Source organism: Balaenoptera borealis (assembly GCF_965194805.1).
Source record: "Balaenoptera borealis genome assembly, chromosome: 14".
NCBI lineage: Eukaryota > Metazoa > Chordata > Mammalia > Artiodactyla > Balaenopteridae > Balaenoptera > Balaenoptera borealis.
In genome coordinates, this window is record NC_138875.1 from 84053077 (window position 1) to 84080490 (window position 27414).

The 27414-nt window shown below is 44.8% G+C and overlaps 1 protein-coding gene across 3 annotated transcripts; it reads left to right on the forward strand.

The window, feature by feature from the left end:
• Positions 1–5676: 5676 nt before the first annotated feature.
• PSMD9 (proteasome 26S subunit, non-ATPase 9) lies at positions 5677–27393 on the forward strand. 3 transcript variants are annotated; one of them, XM_082356033.1, is made up of 6 exons: positions 5685–5902; positions 10049–10151; positions 14043–14254; positions 16655–16756; positions 26612–26697; positions 27019–27393. In XM_082356033.1, exons 1-6 carry the CDS (start codon positions 5765–5767, stop codon positions 27044–27046), a joined length of 669 nt encoding a protein of 222 aa, XP_082212159.1. In that variant the 5' UTR covers positions 5685–5764; the 3' UTR covers positions 27047–27393. The 3 variants fall into 3 exon arrangements, with proteins under 3 accessions (XP_082212160.1, XP_082212159.1, XP_082212158.1); XM_082356032.1 differs by having other exon boundaries at positions 5688–5902; positions 26609–26697; XM_082356034.1 differs by lacking the exons at positions 10049–10151; positions 14043–14254 and having other exon boundaries at positions 5677–5902; positions 26609–26697.
• The last annotated feature ends 21 nt before the right edge of the window (positions 27394–27414 follow it).

Sequence of the window (27414 nt, forward strand, 5' to 3'; positions counted from 1 at the left end):
CCCCTACCTTGCTTCATGCTTAGGCAATCATATACAAGCATATTACAGGCACATATAAGGGGGAAATGACTTTGTTGTATGAAAACAGTATCATGCACTTTGTGGCTCTCTGCATCTTACTTTCCCAAATGTTTAAGTATTGGCACCTGTGCTGGATATTCTTTGTGCCCCTCCAAGGCTCTTCCCTCTCTGTCTTATTCTACACCCTAAGCCCCTTTGCTCTCTGGCAACCAGAGGCTCCAGCAAATGAGAGGAGACCGGCAGTGGGGGGATGGGGGGTGGGGGAGCCCCCTCTGCCAGATGTTTTTTAAAAAATATTTATTTATTTATTCATTTGGCTGCTCCGGGTCTTAGATGCGGCATGTGGGATCTTTAGTTGCGGCATTTGGAATATAGTTCCCTGACCAGGGATTGAACCCGGGCCCCCTGTATTGGGAGCGTGGAGTCTTAGCCACTGGACCACCAGGGAAGTCCCCAGATTTTTTTTTAACATCAGCTGTGTTCCTCTACTGAAGACCACACTCCTATGGGTGGCTACGGCCCTCTCTGGGATCCCAAACTGCTCCCTCCCCTTGCCCCTTCAGATCTGGGAGTGATAGCCCACCCCACTGTTGCCAGTCCTAGCCAGTTTCATTATCCCTTATTTGCTCCCTTAAACTTGCTGGTGACTCTAACCTTTTCATTAAACATACCTTAAATACCCTTCTGAGTATGCCCGCTATTTCATGATGGGGCCCTGAACTGACTCAGCAACTAAAATTCTTAAAACTCTCAGTGAGCCAACTCACACAAATGTGACACCAGTTAAGACCCTGGAGGGAATTCCCTGGTGGTCCAGTGGTTAGGACTCCGCACTTTCACTGCCTTGGGCCCGGGTTCGATTCCTGGTCAGGGAACTAAGATCAAGCTTCGGGATGTGGCCCCCCCCCAAAAAAAGACCTTGGAGTCCAGCCTCTTGACTTATAGATGCAGGTACTGAGGGTAATTGACTTCCCAGTTTGCCTGGCTCCCAGTAGGCCAGGGCAGAGGGAAAATATGGAAGATCTGCAGGGTCCTGGAGGCGGGGAGTATGATTGTGACCGCCCAGGTCTTGTGGGTACCTCTCGGGTCTACTTCCCAATTCCCTTTCTCCTGGCCTCCTTCTTGTTCTGAAATGAAAATGAGAAAGGTATGGATGTTTGGAAGAGGCAAACAATTTAAGTTCTGCTACATCTTGGCAGCTTTGTAAAACAAAGGCTATGTTGCCTGCCTGTGGCCACTGCAGGTAAGATGAACCAGAACACATGCACCGCAATGTTCATTGCAGCACTCTTTACAGTAGCCAGGACATGGAAGCCACCTAAATGCCCATCGACAGAGGAATGGATAAAGAAGATGGGGCACATATATACAACGGACTACTACTCAGCCATAAAAAAGAACAAAAGATTACCATTTGCGGCAACATGGATGGACCTAGAGATTGCCATACTGAGTGAAGTACACTGAAGACACAGAAAGACAAATATCATATGATATCGCTTATATGTGGAATCTAAAAAAAAAAGGGTACAAATGAACTTATTTATAAAACAGAAGTAGAGTCACAGATGTAGAAAACAAATTTATGGTTACCAGGGGATAAGGTGGGGAGGGATAAATTGGGAGATTGGAATTGACATATACACACTACTATACATAAAATAGATAACTAATAAGGACCTACTGTATAGCACAGGAACTGTACTCAATACTCTGTAATGGCCTATATGGGAAAAGAATCTAAAAAAAAGGAGTGGATATACGTATATGTATAACTGATTCACTTTGCTGTACACCTGAAACTAACACAACATTGTAAATCATCTATGCTCCAATAAAAATTAAAAAAAAAAAAGATGAGCCAGAACAATCAGAATAGGGAAGGAGCAGATTATTCCCTCCGTGTGTTCCCTTAGAATCCTTGATTAAACACTCAGTCAAACATCTGAAGCTAAGCCGCAGTTCACAGCCTCTGAGTCCTCAGTGCGTGGGACACACAGGTAAACATGCATTTAGGATACCAGATGGAAAGTGCAGTAAACAGTCCAGCTTTGGAGCAGGTTAGAGGATGATTCCCAGGAGAGGTGATTTGAGCTGGATGGATCTTATTATTTTATATTTATTTATTTATTTATTTGGGTCTTCGTTGCTGTGCGCAGGCTTTCTCTAGTTGCGGCGAGTGGGGGCTACTCTTCGTTGCGGTGCGCAGTCTCCTCATTGCGGTGGCTTCTCTTGTTGTGGAGCACGGGCTCTAGGTGTTCGGGCTTCAGTAGTTGTGGCACGCGGGCTTCAGTAGTTGTGACGCGCAGGCTCTAGAGTGCAGGCTTAGTAGTTGTGGCTCGCTGGCTTAGTTGCTCCGTGGCATGTGGGATCTTCCTGGACCAGGGCTCGAACCTGTATCCCCTGCATTGTCAGGCGGATTCTTAACCACTGCGCCACCAGGGAAGTCCAGAGCTGGATGGATCTTAAAGGAGGAGCTGAAACCAGACTGGCATGAGATGATGTCCTAGAGAAGGGATGAGCAGGCGCTAAGACCCAGTGCTGAGAGAGACTGAGCGATAAATGCGCCAGAAACTGCTGGCAATTTAGTGTGGCTGGATATGTGTGTGTGTGTGTGTGTTTGTGTGTGTGTGTGTGTGTGTGTGTGTGTGTGTGTGTGTTGGGGGCGGGCGTAGGGGTCAAAAGTCAAGCAGGAATCAGAAAGGTCTTGAAGGATAAGAGAAGGTGCTGGAAAGCCATTGAAAGCTTTTAAGCAGCGGAGTGACAATGTTATTCCTTGGGTAGGTTATTCTGGCTGCTGTGTGGAGAATGGATGGAAGCGGCAGCTGGAAGCTGAGACAAGTTGAGAGGCCTCGGAGATCTGGGGTGGTGGGATGAGAGCAGAGGTGGAGGTGATGGAAAGGCTTTGAGAGCTATGAAAGCATATGAAGGGACAGGATCTAGGTCCATTATAATAATAACAACTTAATATAGTGACTTAAACAATAGCTCTGGTTTCCGACTGTATAGGAAAACAATTTTTTTTGGAAAAATAAATTTCAAACCTCAGAATAGTTGCAAGATAGTTTCCATGAACAACTATATATCCTCACTGAGATTAACCTATTGTTACATTTTGCCTCTTTTTCTCACTCTCTCATTTTATACATACGTACATACATACATACATATGTGTGTGTATAGCTTTTTTTCCTGAACAACTTGCAAATTTGTTTCAGAAATCATGACACTGAACCTCTAAACACTTCAGCATTCATCTCCTTTTTTTTTTTATAAATTTATTTTTGGTTGTGTTGGGTCTTCGTTTCTGTGTGCAGGCCTTCTCTAGTTGCGGGGAGCGGGGGCTACTCTTCATCGCGGTGCCCGGCTTCTCATTGTCGTGGCTTCTCTTGTTGCAGAGCACAGGCTCTAGACGCGCAGGCTCAGTAGTTGTGGCTCACGGGCTTAGTTGCTCCGAGGCATGTGGTATCTTCCCGGACCAGGGCTCGAACCTGCGTCGCCTGCACTGGCAGGCAGACTCCCAACCACTAAGCCACCAGGGAAGCCCAGCATTCATCTCCTTTGAATAAGATTTTCTAATATAATCACAATACCATTATCTTACTAAGGAAAATTAATATCCATACACTATAATATGAAGTCCATATTCAAATTTCACCAATTGTCTTTTTTTTTTTTTTTAATTTATTTGGCTGCACCAGGTCTTAGTTACGGCATGCGGGATTTCTTAGTTGTGGCATGCATGTGGGATCTAGTTCCCCGACCAGGGATGGAACCTGGGCCCCCTGAATTGGGAGCGTGGAGTCTTAGCCACTGGACCACCAGGGAAGTCCCCTAATAATGTCTTTTATAGCTGCTGTTTTTTATTTTTAAAATTCAAAGATTGTGTGTTGCAGCTAGTTATTGTGTCTCTCTCTTTTTTCTTTTCTTGCATCAATGTTAGAAATGTTTATTTAAGAGATAATTGAGGCAGGAGTTCCCTGGTGTTCTGGCGGTCCAGTGGTTAGGACTTGAAGCTTTCACTGCAGTGGCTGGGGTTCACTTCCTGGCTGGGGAACTAAGATCCCGCAAGCCATGGTGCGGCTAGAAAAAAAAAAAAAGAGATAATTGAACAAAATGTAGGAGGCCTAATGTAATCGGTTCTACTTTTTTCTGTATAAAGGTTATTTTAGCAACTTTTTATTTTGAAATAATTTCAAAGTTACATAAAAGTTGCAGTGATAGTACAAAGAATGTTCCTATATGTTTCACCCAGAGTCACCAATGATTTACACTTTGTCACTTTTACCTTTTCATTCTCTTGTCTACAAATCTATCTACATATATATAGAGATATTTTTCTGAACCATTTGAAAGTAAGTTGCTTCTCCCGCCTCTAAATACTACAGGGTGCATTTTCTAAGGACATTGTCTTAAATAACGCAATACGAGTATCAAAATCATGGAATTTAACATTGGTACTATATTAAAATTTCCCCAATTGTCCCAAGGATGTTCTATATAGTTTTTTTTTCTTTCTATTTTTTTTTTAAGGGAACCAGGATCCAATCAAGGATCACATATTGCATTTAATTGTTGTGTCTCTTTAGTCCTTAATCTAGGTGATTGCCTAGCTTCTGTGTGGATATTTCACAATAACGACCTTTTTGAAGGGTTCAGGACAGTTGTTCTGAAGAATGTCCCTCAATTTGGGTTTGTCTGCTTGTTTTTCATGACTGGATTCAGGGCAAACATGTTTGACTACTACATAGGTGATGGTGTATCCTTTTCAGTGCAAAATATTAGGGGGGACATGTTAAGATGTTAAATGTCACCGTTTGGTTAAGCTGGGTTCAAATTTGGGCTGTTTATTTTGCTAGTTGGGCAAGTGGGTTATTGAGATGGTTTTCTCAGCTGTCAAATGAGGGTAATAATAATCCTCGTTTATGAGGTTGTTGAATTCATACACATAGGGTCCTTAGAACAGTGTGATGCATTGTAAGTATTTGATAAATTATTAGTATTACTATTATTGTCATCATCAATACTATTTTTACTAAAATTTATAGAGACCGTAATATGAGACAGGCACTGAGTTCAGTGCTCAATACTTTACCCCTCCAGCACCTAGGACAGTGTATGGTACAAAGGAGGCATTCAATAAATATTTGTTGGCAAAATGTTAGCACTATGAGATAGATTGCTATCAATACCCAACCAACTCACAGATGAGGAAACTGAGGCTCAGAGGAGTGAAGTAGTTTACCTAGGTCACTACTGGCAGTAAGAGGCAAGAGCCCAGATTTGAACCCAAGCTTGTAGGCTTTGTGAAACAGGGCATGAGGAATCTGACTATTTTGTAAACCCTCAAGCGCTGTGTAGATGCAGAGCTGAAATGGAGCGCCATGCACAGGGCGCTGGTACATACATGCAGTAGGCGCTCAATACATAGCTGAATGAATGAGGAAAGAAAATGAATTAACTAGGAAGAGTTCATCATGTCCCGGTCGGGGCCAGCGCTTGGGTGGGACCGGGAATCCTTCCGTCTTTAAACCTCCCCTCCATGAGTCACCACAGGACCGCATGTTCCCGCAGTGTGTGGCTTCCGGTGACCACGCCCCACCGACAAACCCCGCCCCTCGCTTTTCCAGGCTCCCGCGAAAGGCCGCGGTGTTTTGGCCCGCGGGTGGAGCCGTAGGCACAGTCTCCTCGGGCGTCCGCGGTCGGGAAACCGGCCGTCCGGGCTCCCGGGCCGAGGTTCGTGATGTCGGAGAAGGAAACGAGGCAGAGCGGAGGCTCCCCGGAGGCCAGCGGGGTGACTGTCAGCGACATACAGGAACTGATACAGCGCAAGGAGGAGATCGAGGCGCAAATCAAAGCCAATTATGAAGTGCTGGAGAGCGTGAGTGCGGGCACGGGGCTCCCGGGCGGGCGTGGGAGGCGCCCCGAGGCCTTCTCGACCCGGCGCCCAGACCCGGGGCGGGGACTGAGAGACCCGGGCGGCCTCCGCTTGAGCTCTCAGCTGTGAATCTCTCCCTCCCTGGGAGGCCCAAGGCGCCGCAATTGCGGCCTCTGTGGGCAGCAGGCAGTGAGGCAAATAACGTGAATAACTAGGAACAATTAGAATTGATGTTCTAGCAAGTATTTGTGGAGTTCTTGTTGGGTGCTGGGCGCAGTTGTTAAGCGCTTGACATTGGTTAACTCGTTTAATCCTCCCAACAACCCTTTGAGGTGAGTTCTGTCATTTCCCCCATTTTAGGGATGGAAAACAGAGGCATTACTTAAACCTGCCTCAAGTCACAGGGCCAATAAATTTGCAGAGGCAGGGTGATAATCACCTCTATCATCAGTCCTTGTTGAACGGTTACCAGATGTCCTGTGCTTTACTAACCACTTTACCTTAGAGCTTCTTAAGCTTTAGTGTGTATGCGAATCACCTGGAGAGCTTGTTAAAACTCAGAATTCTGTTGGCGGACAGATGTGTGGGAGCAGCTACTGCATTTCTAGCAAATTCCCAGCGATGCTGATGGCACTGGCCTAAGAACCCAACTTTGAGTGACAGGAAAGGCTCGTTATCCTTATGGTATAAGGAGGAAACTGAGGCCCAGAGTGGGGGCAAATCCTTGCCTAGGGTCAGGTAGGTCGGAAGTGGCAGTGGTGGGTCTAGTTCTTAGGTCTCTCTGGCTCCAAAACGGATACAGTTTTTCTTAAGTCACCTAGTGTAAAACCACAAATCAATTTGCCGGGGAAGAGTAAATGAATTACATTCTATGCAGGGTGGATGGAATGCATTTTAGGTGATGGGAGTAAGATGAAGTATCATATGGAGGTCAGGGTACCATTTTACTGGGTGCTGACTATGTGCCTGAAGGGGGCCGGTTTATGTATGTGTTATATCGTGGACTCCTCTGAACTACTCTGTGAAGTTGGTTTGTTATCCTGAGGTTCAGAAAGGGGAAGTCACTTGTTCAGAGTCACAAAGTGGGATTCAGATCTTACGCCTGTTGAACCCAGAATCTGTGCTTTCAAGTGTTGTGCCAGCAATTTCTCACACCTTAGTTACTTTGCTACTGCAGGCAGGATATGCTCTATCTGTATACCTCATGTACTGTTACTCCCTTGATATTTTTCTTTAAGTTGCCTCACTTTTTTACTTAGTTTTATTTTTAAAGGAAATCTTTTTTTTTAAACTTTGGGTTTTTATTTATTTATTTATTTATTTATTTTGTTTATGGCTGTGTTGGGTCTTCGTTTCTGTGCGAGGGCTTTCTCTAGTTGTGGCAAGTGGGGGCCACTCTTCATCGCGGTGCGCGGGCCTCGCACTATCGCGGCCTCTCTTGTTGTGGAGCACAAGCTCCAGACACGCAGGCTCAATAGTTGTGGCTCACGGGCCTAGTTGCTCCGCGGCATGTGGGATCTTCCCAGACCAGGGCTCGAACTCGTGTCCCCTGCATTGGCAGGCAGATTCTCAACCACTGCGCCACCAGGGAAGCCCTAAAGGAAATCTTATAACTTCACAGCATATGAAAAAATGAGACTCTCTTTCCTTAAATATAAGATAAAAGTGTATATCAAGGTGATCCATCCAACTCTCTGTCGCCTGATAAATGGATAACTGAAATGTGGTCTATCCATACAACGGGATATTAGCCAATAAAAAGGAATGAAGTGCTGGCACATGGCTACAAAAAGTGCATGAATCTTGAAAACATTATGCTAAGTGAAAGAAGTGCATCACAAATAACCACACATTTTATAATTCCATTTATATAAAATATCCAGAATAGGTAAATCCGTAGACAGAAGGTAGATTAGTAGTTGCCAGGGGCTGAGGGGAGGGGGGAATGGGAGTGACTGCTAGTGGGTCTTAGGTTTCTTTTTGGAGGGTGATGGAAATGTTCTAAAATTGATTGTGGTGATGGTTTCATAACTCTGTGAATATTCTAAAAACCATTGAATTGTACACTTTAAATGGGTGGATTGTATGGTGTGTGAATTATATCTTGATAAAGCTGTTAAAAACAAAATGGAGAGGCCCAGAGATAACAAGTGATCTGGAGGCGATATGAAGACCAGCACCAAATGGAGACTTTCTCCCTGATTATTGAAGGGTTGAAGATAATTAGAAAGGGAATGGGTTATTTAATGCCCTGTGTGTGAGTTGCCAGTGGTGTGGGTCCCAACTTTGGAAAGCAGTGTCTGATGTGGTATTGACTTGGAGAGGCCAGTCAACTCTTAGTCATTGTGGGCAGGCAGGAGGCAGATACAGATATTTAGCCCCTGGCACATTTATACTGTATCTATAGAGAGTCCTGCGCTAAGAGAGTATACGAGACCCCCTTCCCCGCGAACAGGAAACAGTAGGTGTAACCCAGAGGCTTTCAGAGAGAAAGGGACAGACATGAATGGAATCCTTCCCCCATGTACACTTTCAGAGAGAAAGGTACAGACACGAATGGAATCCCTCCCGCTAGCACGTGAGTACACTAGGCAGCTGGTCTCCGTGCTGATAATTACAGCCATCACTTATTACTTTCTATGTATATTAATTTCCTAGGGCCATCATAACGAATTACCACAGCTTGGTGGCTTAAAACAACAGAAACTTATTCTCTCACAGTTGTGGAGTCCGGAAGTGTGACATCAAGGTGTTGGCAGGTTTGATTTTTTCTGGACGCTCTGAGGGAGAATCCGTTCCATGCCTCGCTCCTAGATTCTGGTGGCTGCTGGCCGTCCTTGGCTTGTAGCTGCATCACTCCAGTCCCTGCCTCTGTCTTCACGTGGCCTTCTCTCTGTGTCTCTGTGTCCCAAATCTCCCCCTCTCTTTTATCAGGATACCCATCATTGGATTTAGGGCCCACCTTAAATCTAGGATGATCTCTTCTTGCTGATCCTTCACTTAATTATATCTGCAAAGATCCTTTTTCCAAATAAGGTCGCATTCACAGGTTCTGGGGTTTAGGACTTGGGCGTATCTTTTGGGGGCCGCTGCTCACCGCTCTGTGACTGTGCTAAGCACCCTACGTAGGTCAGCTCGTTAATTCTCAGAACAGGTGGGAAGGGAGGTGAGTGCCGTTATTCCCATTTTATAATCGAAGAAGCTGAGGCCCAGAGAGGTGAGCCTCTTAACCAAGGTCACCCAGATTGTATGTGGCAGAATTGAGCTTGAAATCAAAGTCTGACTGAAATTCCCTGCTGTATGTCATGTAACATGTTTCATTGCTTTTGTGCACCATGCTCTGACTTAATGTAGGACAAGACTTTAAAACATTAAAACAAGGGAACTCCCTGGCGGTCCAGTGGTTAGGACTCCGCGCTTTCACTGCCAAGGGCCCAGGTTCAATCCCTGATCAGGGAACTAAGATTCCACAAGGTGCGCAGCACAGCCGAAAAAACAAACAAACAAACATTAAAACAAATGTGTTGTTTTCCATAGGGAATACATTGCCATGGTCAAAATTCAAAATCTACAGAAAGGATACATAAGAGAAAGTCCCTCTCCCTCCGCTGTCCCCTAGCCACCCCATTCCTCTCCCCAGACGGCAGCTGGGGTTCCAGTTCAGTGTTCCTTCCAGGGATGAAAAGCCTGTTTGAAGGCCCCTTTACATCTCTTTTTATTTTCAGAAGAACCAAAGTCCTGCCTCAGCTGGGTGCTCTTTGGGGTTTTTCCTCCCCTCCGGCTTCCAAGGCCACCAGCCAGGTGTCAGCTGCCCGTAGGAAGGAGGGTTTGGAGGAGCGGAGGAAGAGGCCGGCCTTGGGGCTGATGCTCAAAGGAGTCCTTAGTTTTATCTGCGCTGCTCTAACTTCAAAAAAGGAGAGTGGATTCACGCATTACTGGCGTTACTAAAAGTCAGTTAAAAAATGGTGCCCACCACAGAGGGCAGTCGTGAGAGGATGTGGGAAGGGACCTGGTCTGTGCCAAGTGATCAATATATGGCCGCTGTCGTTACTGTCACCTTTATTATGACTGCAGAGGAAGAGAGTCTGGGGAAAGAGGCCCGAGGACTTCATACCTGTGAGATCTTTTTGACCTCATTTCTCCCTCCAGCAAAAAGGCATCGGGATGAACGAGCCACTGGTGGACTGCGAGGGCTACCCCCGGGCAGACGTGGACCTGTACCGAGTCCGAACCGCAAGGCACAACATCGTCTGTGAGTGACCCTCTCTGGGGACGTTCCCCCACCTTGCAGCAGAGGATGTTTAAGGCACACAGAGGAACCGCCAGTATTCCATATCATCTGCTTCCCTCACTTCTGCCTTGATGGGATCATCTCATTGTCTCCATCAAGGGACTGAGAACTAAGGGAATGGGTTAGATAGACTCTAGGGGGTCTGTCTTTATGGTTTCATTTTTCATTTTGTTTTTAGGGACTTTGCTTCATTGCGGAAACTTTTATTGCAATAACAGCAGAAACCCAAGTCAGATATTGCTTATGGTCCCAATCAAATCAATTACGTCTTAGGAAATACGTTTAGCTATTAATGATAATGGCCTAACTATGGTCACTCAAACAGAAAATAGCTCAGTTCCTCAGTAAAGACATTCGGAGGTAGGCAGCGCAGGGCTGGTCATCAGAAACCCAGGCTCTGCCATCCTTAGGAAATTCATCCATCTTCAGGGTCACCATGTCCATGTTCCAGGCAGGAAGAAAGGGAAGGAAGAAGGTAGGAAGGGCACAAGCTCCTATGCCAGCTGGCACCCCTCCTGTTAAGGATCTGTCCTGCAAGTCCCACTCCCCCCGCCACTGCATCAATTTCTGCTTTCCTTTCATAGGCTCCTCTGCCTGCAAGAAATGTTCCCCACAATGGGCATGTTGCTATCCTAAATAAAATCTCTTATTTATGTGTGTGTATATGTATTGTATGTATGTATATACGTATGTATTTATTGTCAAGGAACACAGAGAGTAGAGGTTGGGTAGTTTATTAGTCTTCTGTTTCTGCTGTAACAAATCATCACAGACTTAGTGGTTTAAAACATCACAAATTTATTATAGTTCTGGAAATGAGACATCCAAGTGAGTCTCACTGGACTAAAATCAAGGTGTCAGCAGGGCTGTGTTCCTTCTGGAGGCTCTAGGGAGAATCCATTTCCTTGTCTTTTCCAGCTTCTAGAAGCTGCCCACACTCCTTGACCCGCAGCCCCTTCCATCTTCAAAGCCAGCAGTCACATCTCTCCAGCTTCTGGGTTTGGCATCACGTCTCTTTCTCTCCCTCTCCTGCCTCCCTCTTTCACTTACAAAGACCCTTGTGATTACATTGGGCCCACCACCTGGATAATCCAGGCCAGTCTCCCCATCTCAGGGCCCTTAACTTAATCACACCTGCAAAGCTCCCTTTGCCATGTAAGGTAGCAAATTCACAGGTTCCGGGGATTTGGATGGGAACCTCTTTGGGGCCACTTTTCACGCTGCCACAGGTAGGCAACCAGCAGTCTCTACCACAAAGTCATATTAGAAGGGAATTTATCATCCACCTTTCCGCCTTAATGACTTCTGTTTTACCTGTGAATCTTGACTCTATATACAGCGTGCTTTGGTCTAAGGCCAGGTTTCTCAGTGAGAGTACAGGTAGCCCTGGGGTGAGACACAGCTGAGGATGCCAAAGTTTCCTCAAAGCCACACTACGATCATAGGACTTCTTAGAGCGTCACTTTTCCTTGAAGATGTTGGGAAAAGAAGCATGCCATTTTAATACTGAAACAAATAGGAAGATACAGAGTAGGGAAAAACCATGTTAAGACAGTCAGACTGGAGGGAAATTTGGGGCTTTTGGCTAAACCCTTGGACGCCCCAGGGAAGCAGTCCACTCGCTCCCCAGTTAGGAGGATTCTGGGAGAAATTTGAGAAGCCCTAGCCCACAGTGTGAGGGCGGGCACCGACTTATTTTTTTCCAAATGGTTGGCCTGATGTTGCAACACCATTTAGTCTGTTCTTTCTCTGTTAATTTGAAACACTAACAATATTGCGTATTAAATGTTTAGACGTGCTTATGTCTCTTTCTGGGCTTTTTGCTCTGTTCCGTTGATCTCTCTTTTTGGGTGCTAATATCATGCCATCTTAATGACTTTAATATACGTAAGAGTCTGAGCGATTCCTTATTGGTCTTCTTTTGAAAAACTATTCTCACAAGTTTATTTTATTTAAAAATGGACTTTTTAAAAAAAAATTTATTATTTATTTTTGTCTGCATTGGGTCTTTGTTGCTGCGTGTGGCTTTCTCTAGTTGCGGTGAGCGGGGGCTACTCTTTCGTTGTGGTGTGCAGGCTTCCCATTGCAGTGGCTTCTCTTGTTGCGGAGCTTGGGGTCTAGGCTTGCAGGCTTCAGTAGTTGTGGCTCTCGGGCTCCAGAGCACAGACTCAGTAGTTGTGGCGCACAGGCTTAGTTGCTCCACGGCATGTGGGATCATCCCGGACCAGGACTCAAACCCCTGTCCCCTGCATTGGCAGGCGGGTTCTTAACCACTGCGCCACCATGGAAGCCCTAAAAAATAAACTTTATTTTTTAGAACAGTTTCAGATTTACAGAAAAATTGCGAAAATAACACAGAGAGGTCCCGTATACTCTGTACCTAGTTTTCCCTGTTACTAGCATCTTCCCTTAATATGTTGCATTTGTTATAATTGCAAGTTTGTTTTTTGAAATGTACTTTGGAAACATTTTGTTCAAGGAAAAAATTTTTTTGATTCTGATTAGAATTGCAGTATATGGTATATACAGTCATTCATTCCTTCACCCAGCAGCAGTAGCTTGAGACTTACTGTGTGCCAGGCCTCTCTGAAGGCTCTGGGGTCCTCGTGGAGCTTATCACCTGGGGGACCTTTTCTAGTCTGAGTGACCGTGTATTATACACTGACACCATTTTAAGTCTTCCTGCCCAGGTTTATGTCTTCATTTATTCAAGTCTGGGCTCCTTCTCGTGTCTGCCCCAGTGGGTTGAGTGCTGGAGGCTCGTAATGCCTGAGGGCCTCACCTGTGCTCCAAAGTGACAGGAGCAGAGGAACAAGGTCAGGTGGCCTTGCGTGCCCACAGTCCAGGTGCCTGGAAAGTCTGAAAGTCTGTGGCCTACGGATGCTAGACGTGGATTGGCAGGCAGTGCTGGTTTGTTCAGGCCTCTGGAGCTCTTCACAGGGAACTGGCTTTTTTTTTTTTTTTTTAAGGTTTTTTTTTTTTGATGTGGACCATTTTTTAAAAGTCTTTATTTAATTTGTTACAATATTGCTTCTGTTTTATGTTTTGGTTTTTTGGCCGCGAGGCATGTGGGATCTTAGCTCCCTGAGCAGGAATCAAACCTGCACCCCCTGCGTTGGAAGGTGAAGTCTTAACCACTGGACCGCCAGGGATGTCCTAGGGAACTGGCTTGAATGAGGTGCCGAATCCAGAGCCGTAGAGGAAGTTGTCTTTAGGTTAAAAAAAAAGTTAACCCAAATCCCAGCCACTCTGGCGGACTGGCCTGCAGAGATGACTTACTTGACCCACACAGTCGTTCCCAACACTTGAGTTAACCGTCAGCACTGAAAAAAATCAGAAGGTTTCATCCCCGAACTCCTAATTTCCAGCTTTTCTCCCTGTTGCCTCTCCCAGACTGAATATCACCAGTCATGTGTTGGTAGACTTGGCATCATTTTTTCTTCTAGAGGCATTAAGAGAAAAGCGAAATCCTTCTTAGCCCCAGCCTGCTCTACTTGTGTTTGCCCCTTGTGAGCGTTTGAGTTTGTGGCCGTGGATTCAGCTGGTCAGTTCCCTCCTACTGCTCGCCTTTCAGGTCTCAGCTGAAACGGTGCTGCCTTTGGGGGGCCTTCCCTGATCTCCTGGTCATCGAAGTCATCAGGTGTCGTTGTAATCACTTGTCCCACAGCTGCTTTCCTTGCAGGACCGTAAGCTTCATGAGGGCAGCCCCTCTGTCGTGTTCACAGATAGGTCCTCAGCTTCTAGCACAATGTCTGGCATATAATAAGTGCTCGTTAAATAGTCAGTGAATGAACGTGTGGGTCTTGTGTCCTCAGCTGTCTTCTCGGCCCCTGACACGGTGCTCTCCTCCAGGCTTGCAGAACGATCACAAGGCGTTGATGAAGCAGGTGGAGGAGGCCCTGCACCAGCTGCATGCTCGCGACAAGGAGAAGCAGGCCCGGGACCTGGCTGAGGCCCGCAGGGAGGCCATGAGCCATGGCCTGGGCCAGAGCCAGGACCTCAGCCCCGCTCAGGCCTTCGCCATAGTGAACAGCATCAGCCCCGGCTCGCCTGCCAGCATCGCAGTAAGCCAGGGCCTGGCCCGCTAAATCCACACCCCGAGGGCGCCTTGGGGCAGGGTTGCGGGTGGGAGGCTGTGGACAGACAGACCCACGCTGTCACCAGTGCAGCAGACGCCGGTGAAGGCCCGCTGCAGCCCAGCAGGAGTCGGCCCCTGCTGCCCCCTCAACTAGCTGCAGAGAGACCCTGGGACACAGGGTGAGGGTGGTAGATGTCCCCGGAGAGGGAAAGAGGCTCTCTTCTTGGGGCCGATTTTAGCTGGGCGTTGAGTAACGGACATGAGAATGACAACAATAGCTGCCACTTGCTGAGCCCTCGCTTTGCACCACGTGTCCTGCCAAGTGAGTTATAGCTCACCTGGTGTGTTTAGAAAAGTTTTAACAGCTTTATTGGGATATAATTCACATACCATAACTTTAACCCGTTTAAGGTACATATATGATTCAGTAGCTTTTAGTGTATTAACAATCAATTTTAGAATATTTTCATTATCCCAAAAAGAAACCCAGTGTCAATTCGCCATTACGCCTCAACCCCCCCATCCCCCCAGGCCCTGGCAACCACCAGTCTGCTTTCTGTCTCTATGAATTTGCTTATTTTGGACATCTCATATATACGTAAATGGAATCATACAATATGTGGTCCTCTGTGACTGGCTTCTTCCTCTTAGTATCATGTTCTCAAGGTCCAGCCATGTTGGAGCATGTATCTCAACTTCATTCCTTTTTTAATTTTTTTTTAAATTTTATTTTTTATTTAAAAAAATTTTTTTATTGGAGTATAGTTGATTTACAGTGTTGTGTTAGTTTCAGGTGTGCAGCAAAGGGAATCAGTTATACATATACACATGTACATATATCCACTCTTTTTTTCTTTTTTTTAAGATTCTTTTCCCATGTAGGCCATTACAGAGTATTGAGTACAGTTCCCTGTGCTATATAGAAGGTTATTATTAGTTATCTATTTTATATATAGTAGTGTGTATATGTCAGTCCCAATGTCCCAATTTATCCCTCCCTCAACTTCATTCCTTTTTACTGCTGAGTTTAATGTGCTGTCTGGATAGACCACGCTTTGTTTATCCATTCCTCAGTTTCCATTTTTTGGCCATTATGAATAATGCTACCGTGAACATGATGTACAAATTTTTATGTGTACCTGCATTTTGTTGTTGTTGTTGTTCAGCCTTAGTCTAGTCTTTTTTTGAATTTTATTGTGTTTATTTATTATTATTTTTTTAAAAAATAATTCATTATTTATTTATTTATTTATTTTTGGCTGTGTTGGGTCTTCGTTTCTGTGCGAGGGCTCTCTCCAGTTGCGGCGAGCGGGGGCCACTCTTCATCACGGTGCGCGGGCCTCTCACTATCTCGGCCTCTCTTGTTGCGGAGCACAGGCTCCAGAAGCGCAGGCTCAGCAGTTGTGGCTCACGGGCCCAGCTGCTCCGCGGCATGTGGGATCTTCCCAGACCAGGGCTCGAACACGTGTCCCCTGCATTGGCAGGCAGATTCTCAACCACTGCGCCACCAGGGAAGCCCTTATTTATTATTTATACAGCAGGTTCTTTTTAGTTCTCCATTTTATACTTACTAGTGGATACATGTCAGTCCCAGTCTCCCAGTTCATCCCACCATCCCCCACCACATTCCCCCCTTGGTGTATGTGTACCTGCATGTAATATTTAATCCCACAGCCGTTCTCGGGGGTAGGTACTAATCTACCCCATTTCACCCATGAGGAAAAGCCTCAAAGACCTGGAGTACCTCGTGCCAGGACGCACAGCTTCTAGGAGGTGGACCTGGGTCCTGCCAGTCGTCTTTAGTGATCGCAAGACTGCAGGTTACACACAAGCTCTGTTTTATTCACCACTGTGTGCACAGCATCTGGCACAGGGCTGTCGTCAGCCTGTGACGAGTATTTGTGGAAGGGATGGGTGAATTGTGAGCTGTGTTCTTAGAGTGACAGGATCACTCTAGTCCTGGGTCAGCGTTGTGCCCATGGCTGCTTGCCTGGGGGCCTTTAGGGCCAATGCGTCTAAATTCTGACCCCTGAACAAAATAGGCCAGATGGGCCTGCCTCTTCTTGCCCCCAAACCTGGTTCAGGACCCCAGAGAGCTTTTCCCCATTTTCCTCCAGGCCTTTACAACTGCCAGCTGTTCTCAGACACTGGGCAGACCTGGCCACCTTTTATTAGATCTGCCCCTGGAGGAACCCCCGGAGGAGGTGGCCCAGTTATCCACCGCCCCTCCCTGCCCGAGGTGTCTAAATCCCAGCCTCTGCATCGCGCCTGCCGTTCTCCCCTGTAGAAAACACGCTTATTAAATTGGGAACGCATGGGAGGGTAAAGAACACCAGAAGAACATTTAACCTCTAGCCTGATTTTCTGTTTGCCCTTCTCTCTTTAGGGTCTGCAAGTGGATGACGAGATAGTGGAGTTTGGCTCTGTGAACACCCAAAACTTCCAGTCGCTGCAGAACATTGGCAGTGTGGTCCAGCACAGTGAGGGGGTGAGTTGGAGGTATTACGTGGCATCTGACCAGTAACCCTGGAATTGCTGGGGCCAGGAAACGTGGCCGGGGCCTTTGACGGCTGCCCTCAGAGTGCTGTTTCTCAGGCACAGTCCCTGCTCAGGGCCTTCGCATTTGCTGTTCCCTCTGCCTAGAATGCTAATCTTCTTCCTTTACCCTCCACCTTCCTTCCTTCCCTCCCTCCTCTTGTACAAATGCCACCTTCTCAGTGAGGCCTTTCTAGCCACCCTGTCTAAAATACCCCTCTCCTGCTTCCTATCCCCGTTTTCATTTAACAAGGTTTCTTAGAGATCTTTTCATCTCGGCGCACACCTCGCTCTTTTTCACTGCTGCATAGCACTGCATGGTATGAATGGATAGAAGTTTGTCCACCTGCTGCCTTATCAGTGGACGTCTTGTTCATTTCCAGTTTTATGCCAGTGTGAATAGTCGTGCATACTTGTTCACAACTGTGCACACCTGGAAGTAGAATTACAAGCTCTCAGCAAATGCACACTTAAGATTTTAATAGGTAATTTGAAAAAGTTTTACGAATTTGTACCCTGACCAACAGTATGTGAGTCCAGTCGTCCCTCAGTATCCACGGGGGATTGGTTTCAGGACCAGTGCAGATACCAGAATCTGTAGATGCTCAAGTCCCGTGGTTGGCCCTCTATATCCGCGGATTGTGCAGTACTGTATTTATTGAAAAAAATTCACATGTAAGCGAACCTAAGCAGTTCAAACCCGTGTTGTTCAAGGGTCAACTGTGTATCATATCATTAGCAGTACTCTATTATTGATCTTTTAATAACTTTGCTAAAATGCCATCTTGTTTTAATTTGTATTTTCCTGATTACCAGTGAGATTGAGTACCATTTCTATGAATTGTCTGTTAGTCTTTTTTCCCACTTATTTTCTATTGGGTTATTTGTCCTTTTTAAAAATTGATTTGTAGGAACTCTTTCTATATTCTATATATTAAATCTTTGCCTGTTTACACATTGCATATGTCTCTCCTGATTAGCTCCTTTTCTTTTAACTTTCTTTATGGTAACTTTGATTACTTGAAAGTTTTTTGTTTTAATTCACTTAGATATCCATTTTGTTAAATTTATCAATATTACAGGGCTCTTTGCTGCCAAAACCATACCTGAGGATTAAAATAAAGAAATACAGTACAGTGCATAATAGTGTAGTACTGTTCAAACAGTAGTATATTAGAACTTGATTTGTGTGCCTTTTGATAATTTCATTCCTTAAAGATATAATAAAAGTTGAAATTCAAAATAGGCTGCAGCCTTCTAGTTTCTGGCAGAATATGCCATTAAAAAACACTTCCATGTAACCATCTCATCCTGTTTCTCAGTAATGTAACCCCAACAAAACTTTTTTTGGCAAAGATCCATACTTTGCAGGAGAAATATGGGGCTCAAAGTCCAGAGAAATTACTAAAGGTTTTGGTTCGCAAATGAAATCTTCAGTTCAACCGACAATTCTTGGTTTGTCTTGCACCCACTCAGCCCCCACTTGGCCACACTGCTCATCCACGTGTAACTCATCAGAAGGCAGGCATCGGGCCAAGAAACAGTTGGCCAGTGTTGGCGCCCTGCTAGAGGTCGGGCCCTCATTTCTGCACTGATTGACACCTTCATCAACTCTGTACTTATGTGGAAGTTTAGAATTTTGATTTTGTCAAATTCATCAGTTTTTTGCTTTATGGCTTTGGCATTTTGTGTCTTCTTAAAGAAATTCTTCTAGTACTTTTATTGTTTTGTCTTTAGCTTTTCTTTAATCCATCTGGAATGTATCTTTTATTATTATTATTATTATTATTTATTTATTATTTTATTTTTGGCTACACCGTGCAGCTTGCAGGATCTTAGTTCCCTGACCAGGGATCAAACCTGGGCCCCCTACAGTGGAAGCTCAGAGTCCTAACAACTGGACTGCCAGAGAATTCCCTATTATTGTTTTTTATAACAGTTTAATTGATGTACAATTCACATAACTTATAGGTCATCCATTTAAAGTGCATAATCCAGTCGTTTTTAGTCTACTTATAGAGTTGTGCAACCATCACCACAATCAATTTTAGAACATTTTCATTACCTCAAAAAGCCTTGTACCTATTAGCAGTCACTCCCTATTCCCCCCATATATACCAACCCCTGGCAACCACTAAACTACTTTCTGCCTCTATGGACTTGCTTATTCTGGACATTTCATATAAATGGGATCATACAATATGTGATATTTTATGACTACTTTCACTTAGCATAGTGTTTTCAGGGTTCATCCATGTTGTAGCATGTGTCAGGAACTCATTCCTTTTTTTTTTTTTAATAAATTTATTTATGTATTTATTTTTGGCTGCATTGTGTCTTCCTTGCTGCACGCAGGCTTTCTCTAGTTGCGGTGAGCGAGGGCTACTCTTCGTTGCGGTGTGCGGGCTTCTTATTGCGGTGGCTTCTCTTGTTGCAGAGCATGGGCTCTAGGCGTGAAGGCTAAAGTAGTTGTGGCATGCGGGCTCAGTAGTTGTGGCTCGCGGGCTGTAGAATGCAGGCTCAGTAGTTGGGGCGCACAGGCTTAGTTGCTCTGCGGCATGTGGGATCTTCCCAGACCAGGGCTCGAACCCGTGTCCCCTGCGTTGGCAGGCAGATTCTCAACTACTGCGCCACCAGGGAAGCCTGTTATATAATTCTTATGTGTGTGATTCTTTATTCTGTTTCTTTGGTCTGTTTGTTCAGAGCCTTTCTGGGTTCCCTGGAACAAATCCATTTGTTTCTGCTCTGCTTCCCTTTAACCCCTGGCCATAAAGGTGTATTATTTGTCTATTGGTGAGTGAGAAATCACCCCAGAGCTTTAGCAGCTTGAAGCATCAAGCATTTATTATCTCATACAGTTTGGGGGGTCACGCAGTGTCCAGGAGCCGTGTAGCTGGGTGGTTTTGGCTCGGGGTCTCTCATGAGGTTGTGGTCAAGATATAAGCAAAGGCCGCAGTCATCTGAGGGCTTGACTGAGGTTAGAGAATCTGTTTCCAAGATCCCTCACTCACATGGCTGTTGGCAGGAGGCTTCAGTTCCTCATCACGAGGGCCTCTCCACAGTGCTGCTTGAGTGCCCTCACAGCGTGGTGGCTGACCTCCCCAAGAATGGGCGGTCCAGGTGAGAGCAGAGAGGAGTCAGCAGCACCTGCTCTGACTCAGTCTCTGAGGATTCACACTCTCACTGCCACTTTATTCGTTAGAAGCGACGAAGTCCAGCCTACACTCAAAGGGAGGGGAATTAGGCTTTAGCTCTAGAAGGAAGGAATTTCAAAGAATTTATCCTTGTGGCATGGTACCTTTGTTACCTCTTTACTGTCCCATCATCATTTTAGTGAGATTTCTAGAGATGATGCAGATGTAGGTTCATTCTGTTATGTTTACCCAAAGTCTCTTTTTCACTCCTTCCTCCCCACCCCACCCCCAGCTTGCTAGTGTGTCATAGTTTACTCACATCTCTTGGGTACCTTGCTGCACATACTTTTAAACTTTGTAGTTGTCTGGGCTCATTGTTACTGGTTTGTTTTGTAAATATGTCTTTTTTTTTTTTTTCCTGGTAGAGGTAATACATACACATGGTAAAAACAGAACCAAAGAACATGTAATGAAAAACCTCCCTCTCCTCCAGGTGCATTTCCTGTCCTCCAAAGGCAGCTACTTTCCAACTGTGTGTCCTTCATACATCACACAGAGCTACTGGTTGCTTTCATTAAGGTCTAATTGACCCACAGCAACATTCCCCCTTTTCAGTGTCCAGTACTGTGAATTTTGTCAACTGTATGTAGTTATGTAAATGTCACCACACGAAGATACAGAGCAGTTCTACAGCCCAAAATGACCTCATGCTTTTGTAGTTAAGCCCTCCCTGCACCCCCATCCCCCGGAAATCACTGATCTGTGCTCCATCCCTGTAGCTTTACCTTTTCCAGGATGTCATATAAGTGAAACTGCAAACTATAAAGCCCTTTAAGTCTGGCTACTTTCACCCAGCGTCATGAATCTGCGGTTTTCCACGTTGTCACGTGCATCTGTAGTTCATCCCTTTTCACTGCTGAGTAATGCTCCACTGTGTAATGAGCCCCAGACTCTTCATCCATTTCCCAGTGTGGGGCATTTAGGTTGTTTTCCAGTTTTTGGTGATTACTCATAATAGCTACTGGTTTTTAATTTGTCTTTTCCAGTTAAATATATTCTTAGGCTCTTTATAGGCCTATAAATCCTTTTTTTTAAAAAATTGAAGTATAACTGACAAATAACACAATATTAGTTTCAGGTGTACAACATAGTAATTCAATATTTGCATATATTGGGAAACGATTGCCACAGTAAGGCTAGTTAACATCTGTCACTGTACATAGTTACACATTTTTTTCTTGTGAGGAAGACTTTGAAGATTTACTCTCTAGCCACTGTCAGATATGCATAGAGTATTACTGTATACCCGAATGCACAGCGTGGTGACTATAGTTAATAATACTGTATAAGACCTTCTTTACAAAAGTAGTCATTGAATGTTTTCTAACAACAGAACCTTTTCTTCAAGTGAAATTTCCTGGGGAATTCCAATATATCAAACAGATAAAAGCTGAGCTGCTGGGATAGGCTAGAGGGGGTGGGGGGACCTCACGCCCTCAGGGCCTGGGGTTCTCCTGGAACCAGAGCCCAGCTTGAGAATCAAGGATCTGGGTTTCCATGGTCTCTGCTCTGTGAATTAAAAAAAAGTTTTTTAAAACCCGGCAGCATTCTATTGTTAGACTTTTAGGTACTTTCCAATTTTATGGGAACCTGAAAATTAACACTCTTGTAGACAAAGCTCTGTTTCTTTAGATAATTTTCTAAAGGTGAGTTTCTGGAATGCATATATTTTCAAAGGAAAATAACCTTGAATTAAAATAATTTTTCTCTATTATAAAAATAATGTGTATTTTATTCAGCCATAGAAAGGATTGGTGTACCGATATGCTATAACATTAATGAACCTTCAAAGGATTTCTGGTAAGTGAAAGAAGCCAAACAGAAAGGGCCACATATTTTATTTATTTATTTATTTAAATTTATTTATTTTATTTATTTATTTTTGGCTGCGTTGGGTCTTCATTGCCGCACGCGGGCTTTCTCTAGTTGTGGCGAGCAGGGGCTACTCTTCGTTGCGGTGCACGGGCTTCTCATTGCGGTGGCTTCTCTTGTTGCGGAGCACGTGTGGGCTTCAGTAGTGTGGCATGCGGGCTCAGTAGTTGTGGCTCACGGGCTCTAGAGCGCAGGCTCAGTAATTGTGGCGCACGGGCTTAGTTGCTCCACGGCATGTGAGATCTTCACTGACCAGGGATCGAACCCGTGTCCCCTGCATTGGCAGGTGGATTCTTAACCACTGTGCCACCAGGGAAGTCCCAGAAAGGGCCACATATTTTAGAATTCCGAAATGTCCAGAATAGGCAAATGCACAGAGACAGAAAGCAGATAGGTGGTTGCCAGGGGCTGGGGGAGGAGGGAATGGGGAGTGATTGCTAATGGGTATGGGGTTTCTTTTTGGGTGATGGAAATGCTCTGAAATTAGTTAGTGGTGATGGTTGGACAAGTCTCTGAATTATATACTTTAAAATGGTGAATTTATTGTATATGAATTATATTTCAGTAATAAAAATAATGTGTTTTTATTGTGAAAAAAAATTACACAATGTGAACGTATTTCAAGTAAGGATAAAAGTCCTGGATTTCTCCTTGCCTTGTAGTACCTTCCCTGCTCTGAGTCCTGGGCAAGGTGCAGGCGCTACAACAGGGAACAAAACAGGTCAACCGAGGGTCCGTGGGAACATTTTGGTTGGGGAGATGAGCATTAATCAAATAATCACAGATATGTAATTGTACACTCCAACGAGTGCTATGAAGGGACAGTTCAAGGGGGCTAGGAGAGCAAGTAGTGGGGTTCTGATGTAGTTTGGGGTTGAAGGAGAGTGTTCCTGAAGACGTGGCCTGTAAGTGTATTGAAGTTTATCAAGACCGGCAGGGAGAGGAGCCCACCAGCAGGGTCAAGGCCCTGAGGTGAGAGGATCAGAGAAGGCTGATTGGAACCCAGAGCAAGGAAGAGAGGGAGAGGGGAGGAGGCGGGGCCCTTCTTCATTGTTCCTGAGCAGCAGTAGAGAGCCGTGCACTCTTCCAAGCTGGAGAATAACAGCTGTAAGCAGCTTCGTGCCTTGAAAAGATTTCTCCAGAGGCCAGGTAGAGAGCTGATTGGAGGGCTGACAGAGTTTTAGCAGCCAGGTCAAGAGATGGTGGTGTCTTTGACGAATGGGCTGGAGGTGCAAGTGGGCAAATCAGAAAGACATTTAGGATGTGCCATAGGTAGAAACCTTCTGGATTTCTAGCTCTCCCAGGGCCATCATTTCCAGAACTGGAAGCACATCAGTGAAGCTCTCACACGTTTTCTGGGTGTGGGTGTGTATGTCTACAGTGATTGCTTTTTGAAAAAGAAGTCATAAACAAGACCTACTCTATGTACTGTTCTGGATGTTTCCCCCTTTGAAAACCTCGGTACACATGTACCATGTTCCCTGGCTTGGTTTCTCATCGTTCATTTAACCAGCCCCCCATCCTGGACATTTAAGCCGTTGCCAATATTTGGTCACCACAAATAGTGGTGTCATGAATATTCTTGTCTTGTGTGAGGGTTTCTGTCAGAGAGATTTCTAGAAGTGGAATTACTGGGTTAAAGGCAATGCACATTTACCGATTTGATAGGTGTCATCAAGGTGTCCTCCCAGAAGCTTGCGTTAGTTCATGTTCTCTCCAGTAGTGTATGTGAGTGCTTATTTCTTGACCCCTCCCCAACTGTGTTATTGTCAGTCTTTTATTCTGTGACAATCGAGGTGAAAAATGGCGTCTTTTTTTGTTTTTCTTCATGCTTTATTTTTTCCGATTCAGAGATCCCATTGATAGATCTGCCTTAATATTTTAAAATTATGGTAAAATATACATAACATAGAATTTACCATTTTTAAGTGGCATTAAGTACATTCACATTGTTCGGCAACCATCTCCACCACCCTCTCTAGAACTTTTTCATCTTCCCAAACTGAAACTCTACCCATTAAACACTAACTAGTCATTCCCATCTCCCCAAGATTCTGGCAACCACTAATCTACTTTCTGTCTCTATGAATGTGACTGCTCTGTATACAGCCCTCTAAGTGGAATCATACTATATTTGTCCTTTTGTGACTCATGTGTTTCACTTAGCATAACGTCTTCATGGTCCATCCAGGTTGTTACATGTGTCAGAATTTCCTTTTTAAGGCTGAATAATAGGGCCTTCCCTGGTGGCGCAGTGGTTTGGCATCCGCCTGCCAATGCAGGGGACACGGGTTCGAGCCTTGGTCCAGGGGGATCCCACATGCCGCGGAGCAACTAAGCCCGTGTGCCATGACTACTGAGCCCGCGGGCCACAACTACTGAAGCCCTCATGCCTAGAGCCCGTGCTCCACAACAAGAGAAGCCACTGCAATGAGAAGCCCGCGCACCGCAACAAAGAGCAGCCCCCGCTCACCGCAACTGGAGAAAACCCGCGTGCAGCAACGAAGACTCAATGCAGCCAAAAATAAATAAATTTATATTAAAAAAAAAAAAGGCTGAATAATATTCTGCTGTGTGTATATACTACATTTTGTTTATCCTGTAATCCATTGATGGCCACTTGGGTTGCTTCTACCTTTTGGCTATAATGCTATTCACCATTTTGGTGAATAATGCTACTATGAAATGGTTATACAAATATCTGTTCGAGTCCCTGCTTTCAGTTCTTTGGGTATATACCAATATGTTTAACTGCAGGTTGATATGGTTATTCTATTTTCAATTTTTTAAAATATTTATTTGTTTATTTTGGCTGTGCTGGGTCTTTGTTGCCGTGCGCGGGCTTTCTCTAGTTGCAGCACCCGGGCTTCTCATTGCGGTGGCTTCTCTTGTTGCGGAGCACAGGCTCTAGGCGTGCAGGCTTCAATAGTTGTGGCTCGCGGGCTCTAGAGCGTTGGCTCAGTAGTTGTGGCACATGGGCTTAGTTGCTCCACGGCATGTGGGATCTTCCTGGACCAGGGCTTGGGAATGGCAGGCGGATTCTTAACCACTGTGCCACCAGGGAAGCCCTATTTTCAGTTTTTTAAGGAATAGTCATGCTGTTTTCCATAGTGGCTGCACCGTTTCACACTCCCACCAGCGGTGTACAAGGGTTACGATTTCTCCACATCCTCACTAACTCTTGTTATTTTGTTTTTGTTTTTTGTTTTTTTTTGATAATAGCCATCCTAATGGGTATAAGGTGATATCTCATTGTGGTTTTAATTTGCATTTCTCTAATGATGAGTGATGTAGGCCATCTATTCATGTGCTTATTGGCCATTTGTATATCTTTTTTGGAGAAATGTTTAACTTCTTTGCTCATTTTTTAATTGGGTTGTTTGTTGTTGCTGTTGAATTCTTCATATATTCTGGATATTAATCCCTTATCAGATATATGATTTGCAGATATTTTCTCCCATTCTGTGGGTTGCTTTTTCACTATGTTGACAGTGTCCTTTGATGTACAGAAGTTTTTAAATTTGATGAATCTTGTTTTAACTTGTAATTTTCTTTGGTGTGTATTGTGCCTACTTTAATTTTTTTGTTAAGGTAATACATACGCATAGTAAAGAAGAAATAATGGTACAGAAAAATATAAAAGTAAATGTCTTCTTCTCTTACTCCAAACTGCTAGTGCTTCTTTCTGGAAGTAACCACTGTTAACAGTTTATCTTCCAGAAAACTTTGTATGCACCAAGCAACACATATGTCTATTTATTTATATTAATTAATTAATTAATATTATTATTTTTGGCTGCATTGGGTCTTTGTTGCTTCGCGCAGGCTTCCTCTAGTTGCGGCGAATGGGGGCTACTCTTTGTTGCAGTGCGCGGGCTTCTCATTGAGTTCGCTTCTCTTGTTGTGGAGCATGGGCTCTAGGTGTGCGGGCTTCAGTAGTTGTAGCACGCGGGCTCAGTAGCTCCGTGGCATGTGGGATGTTCCCGGACCAGGGCTCGAACCCATGTCCCCTGCATTGATGGGAGGATTCTTAACCACTGTGCCAGCAGGGAAGTCCTATGTCTATTTATTTATTTATTGAATTTTTAGAGCTTTTATTTTATTATTATTTATTTTAAAATTATTATTTTTAAATTGAAGTATACTTGTTTTACAACACATATGACCTTTTAGGACATATATTCAAATGGATTCATACTTTGCTGGTTTTGTTGTGTTTTTACTAAACAAACTGCTATTCACTATACTGTATTTGAACAATACCTTATTGAGGGATATTTTGGGTGTTTTCAGTGTTTGAAATTTATAAACAGTCCTGGGATAAATGCTTTGTTCATATATCATCTTGTACTTTTGCAGAATATATCTTATATGCACCTTTTAAAGATGCTTTGTTGTTGCTGGGGGCAGTTGTGTTCTTCCAGGAAGACGGAACCAAATCTGTAGCCCCACTGCCTGCCCCCAGAGTGCCGCGTCCTCCACATTCTCAGCAGTTGTAGGAATTACGCCTAAAATAAGCATCCTTACTACCAGTCTGGTGGGTGGGACTTCCTTGGAGGTCCAGTGGTTAAGACTCCACGCCTCCACTGCAGGGGGTGTGGGTTTGATCCCTGGTGGGGGAACTAAGATCCCACATGCCACACGGCCAAAAAAAAAAAGGACAGTATCTCAGCATTCTAGCCTGAATCTCTTTGAGTACTAAGGAGGTTGAACATAAAATGAGCTCATTTTCCTTTCAGAAGCCCCTGAATGTGACAGTGATCCGCAGAGGGGAGAAATACCAGCTTAGACTCGTGCCAACACGCTGGGCGGGAAAAGGACTGCTGGGGTAAAGTATCCGTGTCCGTTCATTCACACTGCAGCGTGCACTGAACGTTTGCTAGACACAAAGCTGCGGGCAGGAGGTGGGGTCGTTGGGAAATGAAGGGAATTTCCAGACTGCCTGTAGCAACTCATGATAAATCCTTGTGGCGGGAATGAGATTCCAGGTATGGAGGTGGAGGGAGCCCCGGGCGCTCTGGTTCTTATATTAACTGGACGTTTGCTTTGAAAGAATGAAAGCATGTAGGTGAAAAGCTCAGGACGGCTCACCTCTGATCTTCTTGAATGGAGCCACCAAACTTACACTGTTCCTTTTTTTTCCTTCCAGCTGCAACATTATTCCTTTGCAAAGATGATTGTCCCTGGGGAACAGAAACAGGAAAGCATATTCCCTTGCCCCAGACTTGGGTCTAGTGGGCATTTCCTCCTTCTCTCCCTGAAGCTCAAGGATCTGGAAGAGGCTGGGAGCCTGAACTTCTAGGTGGTGGAAATGCTGTGGCCTCCCAGTGTGATCTCTTGGGATTAACACATTGTTAAAAGCTTGATTTGTGTTCAGCATCTTTTGCAAATTAGGCCATGGCCCTAAATGGGAATCCTCTGGATTGTGAGCAGGTGGGCGGGAGTTATTCTGGTAGGTGCTGATGTGACTTTATTCTTCTAGAAATTTTGTTTTTTCCCCCCAAATAAACAGTTTTACAGTGTTGATCTGACCATGTTATCACCT

Coding starts and splice junctions, on each gene's coding strand:
- PSMD9 (XM_082356032.1), top strand. CDS start 5,765: ATGTCGGAGAAGGAAACGAGGCAGAGCGGAGGCTCCCCGGAGGCCAGC. Junction 5,903..10,048: donor ATTATGAAGTGCTGGAGAGC/GTGAGTGCGGGC, acceptor TTCTCCCTCCAG/CAAAAAGGCATCGGGATGAA. Junction 10,152..14,042: donor CGCAAGGCACAACATCGTCT/GTGAGTGACCCT, acceptor GCTCTCCTCCAG/GCTTGCAGAACGATCACAAG.